At 48.8% G+C, this 17,436-nt stretch overlaps 1 protein-coding gene across 9 annotated transcripts in view; it reads right to left on the reverse strand.

Annotated features, from left to right (window-relative positions):
- LOC137431541 (protein Aster-B) overlaps positions 1-17,436 on the reverse strand; it is a 213,068-nt gene that overhangs the window by 98,603 nt on the left and 97,029 nt on the right. For all 9 annotated transcript variants that reach the window (XM_078782163.1, XM_068122962.2, XM_068122963.2 and 6 more), the window contains one exon: positions 14,710-15,055. In XM_078782163.1, the coding sequence (XP_078638289.1) occupies positions 14,710-15,055 (346 nt within the window). The remainder of the gene's footprint in view (positions 1-14,709; positions 15,056-17,436) is intronic.

The following is a 17,436-nucleotide window of genomic DNA, read 5'->3' on the forward strand; positions in this document are numbered from 1 at the left end:
TCACTTCTTTCGACTCGCGTTGGAGCGCAGCTCCTTCACTGGTGACCTACCGACATGGACACGGCAGTGACTCTTAAACTGCCTACCTTCTGGGAGGCTCACGTGGCTGTTTGGTTCGCCCAGGCGGACTCCCAGTTCGCCCTGCGAGGCATCACCGCGGACGACACCCGCTTCCACCACGTCGTGGCAGTGCTCGGTTCCGCCACCGCGGCCCGCGCCCTGAGCCTCCTCGAGCACCCGCCGGCTGCCGACAAGTATGACGCGCTGAAGACGCTCCTCCTCGACGCTTTCGCCCTCTCACCGGCAGCACGCGCACGGCGCCTGCTCGACCTGCCCGAGCTCGGCGATACGCGCCCGTCCGAGCGCATGGACTATATGCTCTCGTTGCTCGGTGAGCACTCCCGGATTTTCTGTTCCGCGAGCTGTTCCTTCGCCAGCTGCCTCACCCGGTACGCCTCGCCCTGGCTGGCACGTCGATCACCGATCCCCGCGCCCTCGCCAGGGAAGCCGATAAGATCTCCTCGGCGGGCCAACACATCGGCGCGGCTACCTGGAGCCTGCCGCCGTCCGAGGCGACGCCCACGACGCCCGAGCGCCCTGCGCGGTTGGAGGCCGAACTGCCGGTGAAACTGGCGGCCGCCACGCCGCACCGACCGCTTCCGACACGACGGCCGGGGCCTCCACCTGACCAGGCGTGGTGTTATTACCACGCCAGGTTCGGACACAAGGCTCGGACGTGCCGACCCCCGTGCACTTTCGGCAAGTCGGGAAACGGCCGGGCCGGCGTTCATTCCCAGCCATGAGCGCCGGCCACTCGGGCAACTTGCTTTTTATTCGGGACAAAGCGTCCGGGCGGCGTTTCCTTTGTGACACCGGCGCCCAACTGAGCGTCATACCCGCCTCCGAGCAGGACAGGCGGGACGCCGTTTGCGGCCCCTCTTTGGTCGCTGCTAATGGCTCGGCCATATGCACTTTCGGCCCGCGCAACGTCACCCTCTGCTTCGGCAGCCAGCGCTTTCAGTGGACCTTTGTGACCGCCTGCGTCCCCATGGCTTTGCTGGGCGCCGACTTCCTCTGCGCGCACGGGCTGCTGGTCGACGTCAAACGTCGTCGCCTTGTCAACGCCGAGACCTTCAGCTCCCTGGCATGCACGATGAGCAGCTCCGCACCGACCGAACTGGCGTGCGCCCTCCCGACGGCGAACGAGTTCGCTCGCCTGCTCGCGGAATTCCCGGCCCTCACACGGCCGACGTTTTCGGCCGGCGCAGTGCGGCATGGGATCGAGCACCACATACCCACTACGGGCCCGCCGGTCTACGCCAGGGCCCGCCGCCTCGACCCGGCCAAGCTCGCCGTGGCAAAGGCCGAGTTCGACGCGTTGGAGCACCTCGGCATCGTGCGGCGCTCCAATAGCGCGTGGGCCTCACCACTGCACATCGTGCCAAAGCCGGGGGGCGGATGGCGCCCGTGTGGCGACTACCGCCGCCTCAACGACGCTACCACCCCCGACAGGTACCCGATCCCGCACATCCAGGACTTTTCCGCCCGTTTGGCGGGACGGGTCATATTTTCCAAAATTGACCTGATACGGGGATACCACCAGGTACCTGTCCGGGCGGCCGACGTCCCGAAGACGGCCGTCATCACGCCGTTCGGCCTGTTCGAATTTTTGAGGATGCCGTTTGGCCTCAAGAACGCGGCCCAGGCGTTCCAGCGCTTAATGGACGGCGTGCTGCGCGACCTGCCATTTCTTTTCGTCTATCTGGACGACATCCTCGTCGCCAGCACGTCCCGCGCTGAGCACCTCCTCCACCTCCGAACACTGTTCGGTCGCCTCAGCGAGCACGGCTTAATTGTCAACCCGGCCAAATGCCACTTCGGCACGACGACCGTTGACTTTTTGGGCCACCGCATCACCAAGACCGGGGCCGTGCCGACCAAGGCCGAGGGCATCACTACGTTCCCGCGTCCCCGTTCCATCAAGGCCCTACAAGAGTTCCTCGGCATGGTGAATTTTTATCACCGATTCGTGCCCCGCGCTGCTCAGCTCATGCGGCCCCTTTACGAGGCCCTCCGGGGCAAGCCGGCCAAGCATGACATCGTTTGGTCCGCGGCCATGGACGCGGCCTTCGCGAGCGCAAAACGGGCCCTCGCCGACGCAACGCTGCTGGCTCACCCGGTGCTCAACGCGCCCATCGCCCTCACTACGGACGCCTCCAACTACGCGGTGGGCGCCGTCCATGAACAATGGGTGGACGGGGTTTGGCAGCCACTTGCTTTTTTCAGCCGGCAGCTCCGGCCGAACGAGTTAAAATACAGCACGTTCGACCGCGAGCTGCTCGGTCTATTCCTGGCCGTTCGCCATTTCCGACACCTCCTGGAGGGCCGCCCGTTCACGGCTTTCGTCGACCACAAGCCGTTGGTCTACGCAATGGCCAAAGTCACGGAGCCGTGGTCGGCCCGCCAGCAGCGCCACCTCTCCGCCGTGTCGGAATTCACCACGGACATCCGGCACGTCGCCGGCAAAGACAACGCTGTGGCCGACTGTCTTTCTCGGGCCAGCGCGAACGCGGTCCACCTCGGCGTGGACTTCGCGCTCATGGTGGCCGACCAGACCACCGACACCTCGGTGCAGGCCCTCCGGGCGGCGGACACGGGCCTCCGCCTGGCCGACATCCCCTTCGCGGGCACCGTCCTGCTCTGCGACGTCTCCCAGGGCCAGCCTCGCCCCATCGTGCCCGTTTCCTGGCAGCGCCGCATCTTCGCCTCCATCCACGGCCTTTCTCACCCGGGCCGGAAAGCTTCTCAGAAGCTGGTGTCGGCGCGTTTCGTCTGGCACGGCCTTCGACGGAACGTCCGCGACTGGGCCAACGCCTGCACGGCCTGCCAGCGGGCCAAGGTCCACCGCCACACCCAGGCCCCGCTGGCACCTTTCACCGTGCCTGCACGGCGTTTCGACCACGTCCACGTGGACCTGGTGGGTCCCCTGCCCCCATCGCGGGGGTTCACCCACCTGCTCACCATGGTGGACAGGACCACCAGGTGGCCGGAGGCCGTGCCCCTCACCTCCACCACCACCGCCGACGTGGCGCAGGCGTTCATCGCCACCTGGGTCGCGCGCTTTGGCGCACCGGCGGACATCTCGTCCGACCGCGGCCCACAGTTCACGTCCGAACTTTGGGGCGTGGTCGCCCGCTCGTTGGGGGTCACGCTGCACCGCACCACGGCCTACCACCCCCAAGCCAACGGGTTGTGCGAGCAGTTTCACCGCTCCATGAAGGCCGCACTCATGGCCGGCCTTCAGGACGACGGTTGGACCGACCGGCTGCCGTGGGTCCTTTTGGGCCTCCGCACGGCCCCCGAGGAGGACCTCTGGGCGTCCGCCGCCGAGCTCGTCTATGGCCAGCCGCTCCGCGTCCCGGGCGAGTTCGTGCCCGACGCTACCAGTCCCTGGTCCGCCGCACACCAGCGCTCGGACCTCCAGGAGGCCGCCCGCCGATTTGCCCCCGTGCCAACGTCCAGCCACGGTGGCCCCCAGTCCTACGTCCCCCCGGCGCTTCGCACAGCGGAGTACGTCTTTGTGCGTCATGACGCGCACCGGGGGCCACTCCGGCCGCCGTACGACGGGCCCTTCCGGGTCCTGCGACGGGGCGACAAGTCCTTCGTTGTCGACGTTGGCGGCCGGTCGGACCGGATCTCTGTGGACCGCCTCAAACCGGCGCACATGGACGTCGACCGACCACCACCGTTGGCCCTTCCTCCGCGGCGAGGCCGCCCCCCGTCCACAGTTCCCCCCGCTCGACCACCCACCACCACGTCGGACCCCTCCCCACGACCCTCCAGGGGTCGCTTCGGCCGGGTCATCCGGACCCCCCTTAAATTGACCCTGCCGGTGCAGGTCGATTCTGGAGGGGCGTGTGTAGCGGTTACCGCTGGATGCACACAATCGCCTTGCACCGGCCAGAACACGGCCAGACGCGCCTCTCCCGGGCATGCCCGGACTCACTGTTCCCGGGCACGCCCGAACCTCCCGGGCACGCCCGGTCTCGTCTCTCCCGGGCATGCCCGCTCTCGCCTTTCCAGGGCTCGCCCAGAGCGTCCGGGCATGCCCGCTATCGCCTTTCCAGGGCTCGCCCAGAGCGTCCGGGCATGCCCGCTATCGCCTTTCCAGGGCTCGCCCAGAGCGTCCGGGCATGCCCGCTCTCGCCTTTCCAGTGCTCGTCCAGAGCGCCCAGGCACACCTAGCCTCGACTTGCCAGGCCGCAGCCAAACACGCCCGGGCAGGTCCAGACTCGCCTTTCCAAGGTTCGCCCTTGACACCCGGGCATGCCCGGTATAGCTTTTGCCGGGCAAACTTCCCGACATAAATGTGTATATATATTGCTGCCCGATAAACGGGCTTTTGTCAGAATACCTGAGCTGTTTTGTTTCAATAAAGCAACTCGGACGAATTCCGTCTTTGGTCGCGTCACTTCTTTCGACTCGCGTTGGAGCGCAGCTCCTTCAATATAAGAGCTTTATTATGATATAAGAGCTTTATTATGATATAAGAGCTTTATTATGATATAAGAGCTTTATTATGATATAAGAGCTTTATTATGATAGAAGAGCTTTATTATGATAGAAGAGCTTTATTATGATATAAGAGCTTTATTATGATAGAAGAGCTTTATTATGATATAAGAGCTTTATTATGATAGAAGAGCTTTATTATGATATAAGAGCTTTATTATGATAGAAGAGCTTTATTATGATAGAAGAGCTTTATTATGATATAAGAGCTTTATTATGATAGAAGAGCTTTATTATGATAGAAGAGCTTTATTATTATAGAAGAGCTTTATTATGATAGAAGAGCTTTATTATGATAGAAGAGCTTTATTAAGATAGTAGAGCTATATTATGATATAAGAGCTTTATTATGATAGAAGAGCTTTATTATGATAGAAGCACTTTATTATGATAGAAGAGCTTTATTATGATAGTATCAATCCTGATGCTGTGTGGATTCTGCTTCCCCGCTGATGGACTCCTGGTAGCTTGTAACTGTTGCTGTGGTTTTGCCTGAGGAAGAACTGCTGAAATCGATCTATCTGGGTTCTTCCAAACATCTTTGTTTCTTTCACATTTCTTTCTACTTTTTTATATTTCTCTCTATTCATTCTAATTCTTGATTCTTCTTTATTTCTCTCTTTCTTTATCTATTTGTCTTGGGAGAAGTGAATTATTGCAGAAAATGTTCTGGAAGGTTCACTTGGCTGCGCCTGGATGGGTTTGAGGGTTGAGTAGCAGCAGCTGAACCCGAATCCTATCCAGGTTCCTCCTGATGCCTCCATCTTTGCTCTTTACTTCTTCTGGTTCCTTCTAATGACTCCAATGCACTATTTGGTTTTCCATTACATTACATAACTGGACCGGCACTCAGTAGAGAGCAAACCTCCGCCTGGTTGGCCGTATCACTCAATGGTGAAAAATCACTTAAAAAATTAAATAATTCTCATATCCAAATCCATATTCAGATCTTCACCAAAATCGAATCGATTCGTCCTTGTCACACGCACAACCTGTCCAACAAGTTTCGTCCAAATCCGTCCACAACTTTTTGAGATATCCTGCTATGTATCGTTTTTAGCCCCGTCTCCCAATGGTGAAGAATCACTTAAAAATTCCAGTAGCCGGATCCGAATCCGGATCTTCACCAAAATCTAATCATTTCCTCATTGTGACATACGCTACATCTCTGCCAAATTTCATCCGAATCGGTCTACAACTTTTTGAGATATTTTGTTCGCAAACAAACAGACAGACAAATAGACAGACAGGGGTGAAAACATAACCTCCATCCACCTTTGGTGGCAGAGGTAACAAGTTCGAGTTTCAGGGCGTTTCGTCAATTTTTCACACAGTTATGCCCTTTTTGGAATATAAAATATAACATCAGTCGGGGACATGTATTGCAAAGCAACTCTCGCTCACATTCTGGATGCACCAATTGGAGGAAGAAATACAGTGGCGTTTCCTTTCCACGAGTAACTTATAGGTAGCTTAGTGTTTACCATAGCCTAAGCCTGCCCTTCGATTAGGATGATACTGTAGTATGTAGACACATGTAACATCAACATACACGTAATTATGTTGTTAGAAGAGAAAGCAGACCGGATCGAGATATGGACGTGGTATTGTGGTATGGTGCAGGACCGGATGACATAATGCACCTATTCATGTGCTGATGACCTGGATCATGCAATTTGTACGCGACTCAACTCATGCATTTGTATGACATGCCCAATGCCATGTGATTATGAAAAATCACGACTCGGCCAGGTGTTTAGGTTAAATCATTCATACACAAACTTTAAAAAGTCGAACATGTAGTTATTACAGTGTTTATTGAACGAAGCCAGTATTGGTATGATCTATTTAGTATTTTTCATCATCACATGACATGGGGCATGTCACTGGTGTGAAAAAAAAACAATTGTCACTTTTGAACATTAATAACTCAGGAGTTATAGCTTGCAGACAAGGAAGCTCGGCAATGCACTCGTGCTGGAGGGATGCACGCATGTGCATGCGTGCGTGCGTACACACACACACACACACACACACACACACACACACACACACACACACACACACACACACACACACACACACACACACACACACGGTTTCGTGTCTGTATCCATATAAAGTGTGTGGACTGTCTCAACGTTTGAAGACTTCACATTGCAAGAGGTCCATAGTATATTAGTGGGGCAACTTGGCATAACAATTGTGCATTTTGTGAGGAAAGCACCAAATTTGGCACACTAGTAGACTATCATATTATGAAAAGATCTGGATATTGGGCCATCTCAGATTCAGAGATTTGATTTTTGCAAGATTTCGATTCGATTGGGATCGAAGAGAACACCTTCTTCGTCTTCTGTACAGTGAAGTTGCCAGCCCTGAATTCTCTGGCTACATCTGGGTGCTTCATTGGGAGTGCAACCATGTCCCTCAGGTGAACAGGAACCCACCTGGCATAGTGTGTGTGGTCTAAGGCATGGAACCATGGGACCAGTTCCGTCAGGGCATCAAGGTACATCGTGAATGAAGCATGCCGCAGAGAACGCACGTAGACCAGTACCAACATCTCTAGTTCCAGCACAGTTGCCCAGTACTGAAAGTTGGGAATGTCTTCTCCTCTCTGGTGGCACCAGTCTTCGAACTCAGGCAGGTCTTCTGCATCATCAGCATATGTCATACAGTGGCGTTCATACGCACGGTGTTGCAGGATGTGCAGTGCCGCTGCAGTGATTTGATGAGCTCTTCTTGTGCGGGTGACGTGGGCAGCTCGCAGGAAGGAGTCGGCCGTCCTTGGCGTTGCAATCTCAGCTTGCAAATCTGCAAAATCTGCAAATCTTGCAAAAATCAAATCTCTGAATCTGAGATGGCCCAATATCCAGATCTTTTCATAATATGATAGTCTACTAGTGTGCCAAATTTGGTGCTTTCCTCACAAAATGCACAATTGTTATGCTATATTTAGCTTAGCTGCCGGACTATATTGTATGTTGAACGACGGAGAAGTTGACAAGTGAACAAGCAAGGGGAGGGCAGTACTCCATTCCCAAATGAGTTATAGCTTGAACTTATCACAAGTTTTCACTGAAATGTGTACATTTTCCTGGTCCATGCTTGGGACAATAACTCAATATCAATATTTGGTAATTAATCTGTTATGTAGAATATATGTAGAACAAGATGGAAACTTGAGTGAGAATTGCTTGGCCATACATGTCCCCTACCAAGTTTCATTTCAATATCTGTAAACACGTCCCTTTATTTGGGTGGTGTATAATGTTGCGTCCGGTGCGGAGAAAAAACATAAACAACAAAAAACGTTATGATAATAAAGCCATGTACCAAGTTTCAGTTGAATATGTTAAAGAGTATGGAAAAAAGTGCAGAAAACCACAGGTGGGACGCACATTTTATGTCCGGCCATAAAAACATTGCCTCAAAAAGGGAACCATGATTATCATGGGGCCCGCAAGGCTAACCCCTGCTCTAGCAGGGAAAATGGCCTTAAAAAGGGAATATATATAATATATATATATATACACGCATTCCTGCCATGTCCTTTGGCCTGCTTCTTCGTATTTTTTAATTTGCCTCAACACTTACTATCTTCTTAACAGTTTAAATTGCATAACCCGGATACATTAAAACAATATATCATGGAAACCAAATGAGGTGCAGTTAATATAATTTTACATTGGCCTGGACCAACAAGGTCAGGTGTTTTTATTTATTTATTTTTACCGAGCTAGAACGGATCAGGATGCAACAGAACGAAACGAGCAGCACAAGGACAGGGGGAAACATGCAGCAGCAAGGTTGTGGGACAAAAGAGAGAGCATTCGAAGATAAGAGACGTGAGCCATAATGAGGATTAGGGGAGGAAAGAAGGGGTGGACACGATGGATACAGAAGCAAACTCTCAGGAAGGTAAACAGGAGATTTGGAAAGAGGTGGGCTTGGGGAGAGTTAATGGGGGTAGAAAAGATCATGGTTCTGTATGGGGAATTGTCAGAGGTGGTCGTAGACAGCTGTATTGAAAACCTGGAGGGAAGAATGAGACTTAAGAGAACATGGAAGCTGATTCCACAGGTGGGAGAAAAGAGGAACAAATGAGTGGAGGGAAGTAGAGATTCTGTATTTTGCTGTATTTTGGGCGTTTCACCAGATGTTTGGCAGATCTTGTGCGCCGTGCAAAAGTGAACAGATAATGACGGTTCGCTGGTTTGATGTCTCAATACAATCGTGATTTAACATTATATTTTGATATATTAATACCGTAGTATTAATTTGTGATTGGAATGATGAATGATGCTCTTTGGAATGAAAATATAGAGAACGTGCTGTGAATGTCTGACGTTTGATTGAAGGTGGCACAGGAATGTGGAAACTAATTGGTTCATCATTTGCCATTCGCCGTTTTTTTTTACCCATGTCATTCACGAACCGGCTGTCCATGCCTGAAGTCAAAAATAATTGATTGACTGAAAAATTGACATTATTTGCTAACTGCTAACTGGTAACCCCACACAGGTCATACTGCCTTCAACTAAAGTATCAAACAAGCCCAGCTATGCCGTTGTTAGACTATCGGTCTTGTTCGGACACGTGAGTTGATTCCGTCTGGTCCAGTTGCAGAATCAGAGTCGAGGTTTGCAATAAACTTCTCCACATTCTCAGGTGCAAAAGATACAAAGTCCATGACCATTTTGGTATGATTACGTAGGGTGGGTACAGAGAGTGAGGAGTTAGGGGACACAATATTTGGAAGCAAACAGAGAATTGAGGCATTCGGCCTTTTCACAAGTGATGTCAGCTGTGGTGCCATTTGAATAGAGGAAAGGGTGGAAGGGGAGCATACACTCGAGACAGACTTAACAAGGCACCACAATATCTTAGAGGAGGGAGATACGTTTGAAAGTTCAATGTTGAGGTTGGACATATGTTGTTGTCTGGCTCTCCTGAAAGTGGAGACACTTGTTGTGGGGTTTGTGGGATGAGCTGAGATTGCCTTCGGTTAGGTTTTCTTTCCAGGAGAAGGTTCTTTTCGACCAACTGCCTCACCACATGATTCAGTGTACCATGGGTAGGAAGAATGTTAGGATAACTGAAGATGAGATGGGATGGGATGGGATGAATCTGTGCATACGAGAGAGCACATTTCTGTGGAAGAATTACCAGCATGAGTTAATTTCAGGAGCGACAGATATAGGAGACCAGTCCTGAAGTGCAATGGCAGCTTACAGTTCCTGCCAGATTCACCAGCAATGAGGCTGTTCTCTGAAGAGAGTGAGTGATGTTGACCTTCATAAGCACACGATCAGATGAGAACCAATTGTAGCAGAGGAAGAGCAGGAGACATTAGCAGGCAAGTTGGTCATATAGTCCATGAGCCAGGCCCCTAAATTTGGGCCACCGGTACCATCTGAGGAGAATAATGCTCATAGTGATTTTTGACAAGGTATACACCACTAGAGCTGGAAAATATGTGATGGCACTGCAGCAGTGGTAGCTTTTTGTGTGATATCACCCTTTTTGTAACCCTCCCCTAAAATAAACGTTTCTGAAATGTTCCTAGCACAAAATAAGACATCCAATTTCAAACTAATGGTTTCCCCTTATTATAGACCATATCTCCTTGAAAATTGTTAGGCATGTAGCTCAGCCCATTTGCACACATGTGGGTAATGTCTATTTGACATTTCAACTAAAAGATGGTGTGGTGGTGCAATATGGAAAATTCCAACATGGCAGGCCCCAGTCCATTTGCTGCAGGTTTAGATCTTACAACTTCATCATAAATATACAGCAATGTTTGAGATTTTGATAGGTTGGTATAATGCAACAAGATGAAGAACATGTAAGAGAATATAAATAATCAGATAAGTTAAGTGTATGATGGGTATTTGAGCTGTTTCTGGTGAACTAACATTTTTGTACGTTGTTGTGGAGAATTGCAAACATTTATTACTATTTTGCATGTATAAGCTGTGATCAAGTCGTTCTTAGACCAGGTGTACAACATGGTTGATGATTTGAACCAACAGGAATTTAACAATCTGCTGCAAAGTCCACTATTAGCTGAGCTGATGAGCGACTTCCTGGAACACCTACGTCACAACAATGGAGAGCTATCAGCATACTGGATGTCCTACATAGACATGGTAGAGGATGTAGTACTTGGCCTTCTGCATACTTCTCGTGAGGGGAACTGGGACTTGCACCTCAATGCCATAAGAACTATGATCCCATGGTGTTTTGCTTACGATAAGATGAACTATGCCAGGTACCTGTCCGCATACTTTGCTCAGATGACAAATCTGCAAGAGAATAATCCTGATGTGTATGGAGCCTTCAAGACTGGCCAATTATCTGTGCAGATGTCCAGCAACAACCCCTTTGGGTGGATCCTAGTGGACCAGACTATTGAGGTCACAATAAACAAAGACACTCAGACCCCTGGAGGTACAGCTGGGTTCAGCCTGAAAGCTGGAGCTATAAAACGGTATTACATAACAGCTGAGCACCGCAGTACATTCCTGGGACAGTTAAGAGACATGGTGCAAGCAAACAAATCAGAACTCCACCATGCAGAGCTACAGGGGCCAAGACTCCAAAAAGAGGAGGAAGCAGTATCAGCAGTCGTTGGCCTCATCCAAGGCTGGGTCAACCCATTTGCAGAGAATCAGGACATCATTAGCATCTCTACTGCAAAGGAAGCCCCCAAGGCCATTGCCTCTGACCTGATGAAGGCGTACGAGATTGTTGAGGAATGCTATTCTACCTTCAAAGATGAGAGACTTGAGAAAGACCCACCAGCAAAGAAATTCCATGACCCAATGAAAACGAACAAATTGAAGACATTTAGCAATATGTGTGAGAAGAAGGAAGTGAAATCCAGTGGGAGGGTGATCATCTTGAAAGCAGACAGGTCTCTGTTTGGACGCATCATAGTTATGGCTCAAGGGTGCAGTCTCCAGATGGAGGATATCCTCTCTCATCCCCTTGGACCATTACCCTGGGCCCTGTCCACACCAGATGCATTGCTGAGAAAGACAGACAAAGCTACCTTAGCCACAACATTGCAGAAGAATATGACACTAGTAGAGCAACTCCCAGTAAATTCTGCATCTGTGGTTGATGGAATGAACTTAGTCCAAAGAGTAAAAGGTGATCAGGCTACTTTTGGAAATGTTGCCACGACAGTTTTGTCTATGGCACTGTGGGAAGGAAGTCAGAGTAACAGAATACATGTTGTGTTCGACACATACCGGGAGAACTCTATCAAGAACAGTGAGAGATCAGCACGAGGTGGAGAGACTGAGGACAGGCACACAGATTGTGAGGCAGGGGAGGAGTTTCCTGACGAGTCAATAACAAAACCAGTCTCATTACCTTCATAGTCAGTGAATGGAGGAAGGTGGAGTGCAGAGAAAAGCTACAGGAGAAGGTTCTATATGTGACTGTGAATGACAAGTGCTACAGAATCACATCTCAGAACAGTGAAGAGGTGCCAGCTCTCCAGTGCCAGCAAGAAGAAGCAGACGCACCTACTTCTACATGCTGCCCATGCTGCTAGAGAGGGCTATCAGGCCATAGTGATCTGCTCAGAGGACACGGATGTCTTCATCATGTGTATAGCATTCCATGACAAGATATGAGTCCCATTGTTCCAGAAATGTGGCACTAGATCTAGGACAAGGGTAGTTGATATCAGGAAAATCGCTGCCACTCTTGGCGAAGATGTCTCTAGGGCACTCATTGGATTGCATGCATACACCAGATGTGACACTGTCAGTGCTTTTGCAGCCAAAGGGAAGGCAAAGGTCCTGAAACTCTTGACTAGCAACAGGGAAATCAAGGACACATTCTTAGAGTTGGGTCAGGAATGGGACCTCTCTGAAGAACTGATGGACAAACTAGAGGCATTCACATGCCTCCTCTACACCGCCCAAGCATCATCCACTAAGGTCAATGATCTCAGGTACCACCTGTTCTGTGCTAAAAAAGACAAGATAGAGAGTCAACAGCTTCCATCATGCAGGGACTGCTTGGTGAAACATGCACAAAGAGCCAACTACCAGGCTGGAGTATGGAGAAGATGCCTGGAACAGGACCCCAGGTGCCAAGCCCTGTTGGCAGAGGGTGGAAGATTCAGAAGGAATAAGGAGCTGAACAGTTGGTAGTGCACTGGATGGATGGTCAGCCAACACCTAAGGCCGTCCTGGATCTTACTGGCCTGCAACTGTCCAAGAAAGTGTGAACTGCCAAAATGTGTATGTATGGTAAATGAACTCAAGTGTACCGATATGTGCAAACTGCCAGACTGTGAGAACCAGGCATCCACCTCAGACAATGAGGAAAGTATAGATGAGGATGAGGTGGAAAATTATTCTGATTATTAGTTTCAGCTTGAACAATTTACATTGCTCATTACACTCAGTGCATATTATATGAAATGTCTAAATAAATTATACCATTATACCAATCTATACCATTTAGTTATTTTGATTCCTCAATAAATTTTCTACAAACCCATGTAATCATATGTATCCCAGAATTATTATTATTATTTTTTTGTATACTGAATCGAGGCTCGTGAAAGAGCTAACATTTATTTCACAAACAAATCAACCAGACAAACAAAATATATAAAAAGAGGGAGCGGAAGACAAGATGGGGAGAGAAGGGGAAGCACACAAACATAACATTTGAGAGCAGGGAGATGTGTGGGAGGGAGAGGGCTTGGGGGGAAGAGGCGTGGGAAGGGGGGGGGGGGAGGGAGAAGTATAAAACACAAGGACACCAAGGACTTCCAGGACAGAAGTTGGACAGTTGTTATTAACCTTTTCAAAATAAAAGACACAAATACTTTTCCATTTTTTATATTTATTTTTTTTCTTTTGTTTTTAGGATAGGGTTACAAAAAGGGTGATAACACACAAAAATCTACCACAGCTGCAATGCTATCATATATTTTCCAGCTCTAGGGGTGTATACCTTGCCAAAAATCACTATGAGCATTATTCCCCTCAGATGGTACTGACCAATCCCAGTGGCTCATGGCCCAATAACCAAATCTAGAATCCCAGTTGGAAGGTTTACAGATTGAGTCAGTCCCATGGAGTCACAGACGTCCTTTGCTGAAGTGCCATGGCTGGTGAGAGGGTACCCAACACTCATCCAATTGGCATGGAGAGAATTGAAATCGCTACATGTGAGGAAGAGAGAGTTGGAATGAGGGGTTAAGAGTTGGTCCATGTTGTCTGAGAAAGATGTAAATGGAGTAGTCACTGGTTGGAGGACGGTACAACACAGACAAACAAGAGATGGGAGCGGAGGGGAAGTCGTGGCAGAGGTACTCCTGGGGTTTGGGAGGGGTACGAACAGGGCATGGACAGTGAGAAATGGAGTTCTTGATATACAGTGTGACTCCACCCCCAAGAGGGGTTTCAGGTTGACCAAACTATGAGTCAGGGAAGTCCTGTGGAAAGGAGGATTCTGTTAAAGAAATGATGTCTGTTTTATCGGCAGTGGCCTGGATCGAGAGATCTGTCAGGTTGGAGTAGAGTCCTCGGATGTTTGATGTCCACACAGTTCGGGACAGGGGAGCAGGAGCTGCTGGAAGGCTGCATGAATGTGAAAAGGAGCAAGGAGAGGGGGAAGGGTGGGGAACCTGGGAGGGTGCAGGGCATGGGTGAAGCTGAGAGGACGCGGGACAGGTTTGTTTGATACCTGCCACACAATCCCATATTCTATTATGACAAATGTTGATGCATTAACTGGTACCTTGGGGTTTCCCTTCACCAAAGAATGTGTTGCATGTTGCATGTCGCAAATACTTTTGTCATGTGGCCAGATTCAAAGAGTCATTTTCCTTAATCATCAGAATGGACAATTACTAGACTTTGCAGCCTTTGAAAAACCAGTTTCATCAACATATATATATCAGCCGTGTAACTAGACGTTTTGATCCACGTAACAAATTAACATTGGAGAGAAAACAAAAGAATGAAGTTAGTGTGGTAGATACAGAAAGCAAGGAAGAGGAAATGAAAAAAAATGATGGGAGGAAACGAAAAGTGATAAACATTGGAAAGTGAGAAGTTTAAATGTTAGAGGGAACTAAGTGATAAAGGACACCTTATTTCCTTTGCTGCTCCGTGGCACAGTAGAGGGTCCAGGCAGACGAAGGGTTGCACCACTGCCCTCAGGTGATGCAAGGGGAGCTGGTGGTGGGGTGGAACTTTTTTCTGACCCAGGGTCTGAACCCTTCTCCACCATGATCAGAAATGATGGGACAACACTTTCCACACCTGCCTCTGGTGGTGATGGTGATGGAGTCGGGGTAGATGGACGCCCTTCACAGGTAGCAACCGTATGAAGTTGGAGGTCGGTAACAGTACTAGAAGAAGGAGGTGCCGGTGATGGGGCTAAAGATCGCTTTGCCAGGACAGGAGAGCAGCTAGGCGTGTTGCGAGGAGATGACCTACAGGTGACAATGCCATTCATTTAATTCAAACATAATTTTGATATCTAAACAGTGCGTGAAAAGAACAACATGTCCAGGATTTTTGGATACAAAGTTGAGGCACGGGGAAGAGCGAGAATGGTTACTAAAATAAAAACATCCCAAAATCTCCAGGAATATGTGGAGGTCCAACTGTTCGTTCGATGCCCAACACCCGGAACTCACAATCTTAAATGATTGACTCAGTTTATGTCTGTGCAAAATGAAGTTGTTCTAAACTTGCCTTTTTCATGACTTCTATATAAACAGCCATAACCCCCACACCCGAACCTCCATTAACTTTTTATCTTCCCCTCCTTCCCCAAACCAACCTGTCCCTTTATTATTATCCTAACCTCTCTTCTTAAAATATGTCCACTAACAAATGTAATGAACAATTATCTATCCGATAAAGAAAATATTTATATTTATATACTTTTATATATACAGTGTATGTATGTATATATATATATATATATATATATATGTATATATATATATATATATACACAGACTTGGCATTTAATATGGAATATTTTTTTTGTGGGGGTGAACTTACTTTTCAAGATGTCTTAGAACCAAAAGTTCATTGGAATTATGTTGAAATTATTCTAGATTTTGTTAATGTGACCTTTAAAAGAAACAAAAACCACATTTGACATTTCGAAACAAATAAATTGATCCTTGAAAGTGATGTAAACTGATATCGAACTCAATTCATGGACAGTACTGTGTTAACCTTCTGTACGTTTTCCAGAAGTATCTCTATTTTACACATTAGCCAATTTTTTTTAAAAACAAAAACAGAAGTTAAATTACGACTGGGATTACGGACAGTAAAATTACAATTCAGTACTTCGTGTAACCCCACGAGCATTCAAGAGAGCACGTACACGTTGAGGCATGCTGTTCACGAGATTTGCAAAGGTTTGGACAGGAATCGCTTGCCATGCAGTGACAATAGCCTGCTGCAATTCACGCACAGAGGTCGGCTGCTGGTCCAAGTGGTCGGTTTGACGCGTTAATTCTGCCCACAAGTTCTCTATCAGATTCATATCCGGGGACATGGCAGGCCACTCCATATGCTCTACACCAGGGTCAGCAAGAAAGTGTTGGATCATGCGAGCACGATGAGGCCGTGCATTGTCATCTTGGAAGACAAAGTTTCCTTGAAAGGCTGCACGAGCAAATGGAAGCAATGTTTCTTCCAGAATGGCCCTGTACTTGAACTGGTTCAGGTTTCCATTCAGAACAACCAGGTCAGTTTTGCCCCCTGCATGAAAAGCAGCCCAAACGGTCACCCCACCACCTCCAGCTTGGACTCTTGGCACTATACAATCTTTGTTGTAGGCTTCATGCACTTGTTTGCACACTCGGACGTGGCCATCTTGACGATAGACCAGAAATCTAGACTCGTCACTAAAGATCACGTGATTCCAGTGTCCTGGCTGCCATTGACGGTGCTCTCTGGCCCACTGCAATCGGCGCTGGTGGTGTTGTCTGGTCAGGTGTGGCTTTCTCAGGGGACGCCTGGCACGATAGCCTGCTTGAACCAGTCGTTGGTTGACTAGCCTTCTGGATACAGGCGCATTTGTCAGTTGCTGCCACTCAGCCCTACCCGATTAGCTGAATTGGTATGGCCATTGCGGAATAACCGGTGCAGCTGGCGATCATCCCTCCTTGTGGTTCGGCGCGGACGTCCTGGCCTCGGTATTGGAGTAGGGACACCCCTCTGAGCATTTAGTTTCAGGATCTTTGACACCTGACCTTGAGTGATGCCATACTGCCGAGCAATAGCATGCTGTTTCATGCCGTAATTTCGTAAAGCCACCACTCTCCAGCATTGTCGAGACAAACAAACAAACGAGATCCATGACAAACAGCATTGTCGAGTTGACGGCCCATCTCCAGAGGAAGCGGCAATAACTTTTGGAGACGTGCAGCAGTTGTTTTCCACTAATACAGAACGCAACAACCCTTGTATACCTGACTGTGAAGCCAATCATCAAATGCACCTGTCCGTACATTTTGCCACGCCACCTGTGATATAATCCTGTTGTTGACTTCTTGCTGCGACAGACAATCAGTGACATGGTTCTTTTAACAAATAAATCACCAAAGTGTAAAAGAAACTCACCAGATTGATATACTGAGTTAAGAAAGTAAACCCAAGTCAAGAAAAAAAAAGAATTCCATATTAAATGCCAAGTCTGTATATATAAATAATACTTTCAAGTGTTTGTTTGAACGTTATTATTTTGGGGTCGAAACGTAGCACCGGGAGTCCCCAAATTTTGTGTGTTGGTAGTTCTGCGGAAGGCTTTAAGCTTACAAATGTTGGCCTTGGCATCCATTTTGAG

This window comes from Myxine glutinosa, chromosome 7 (assembly GCF_964187855.1).
Source record: "Myxine glutinosa chromosome 7, kmMyxGlut1.1, whole genome shotgun sequence".
NCBI lineage: Eukaryota > Metazoa > Chordata > Myxini > Myxiniformes > Myxinidae > Myxine > Myxine glutinosa.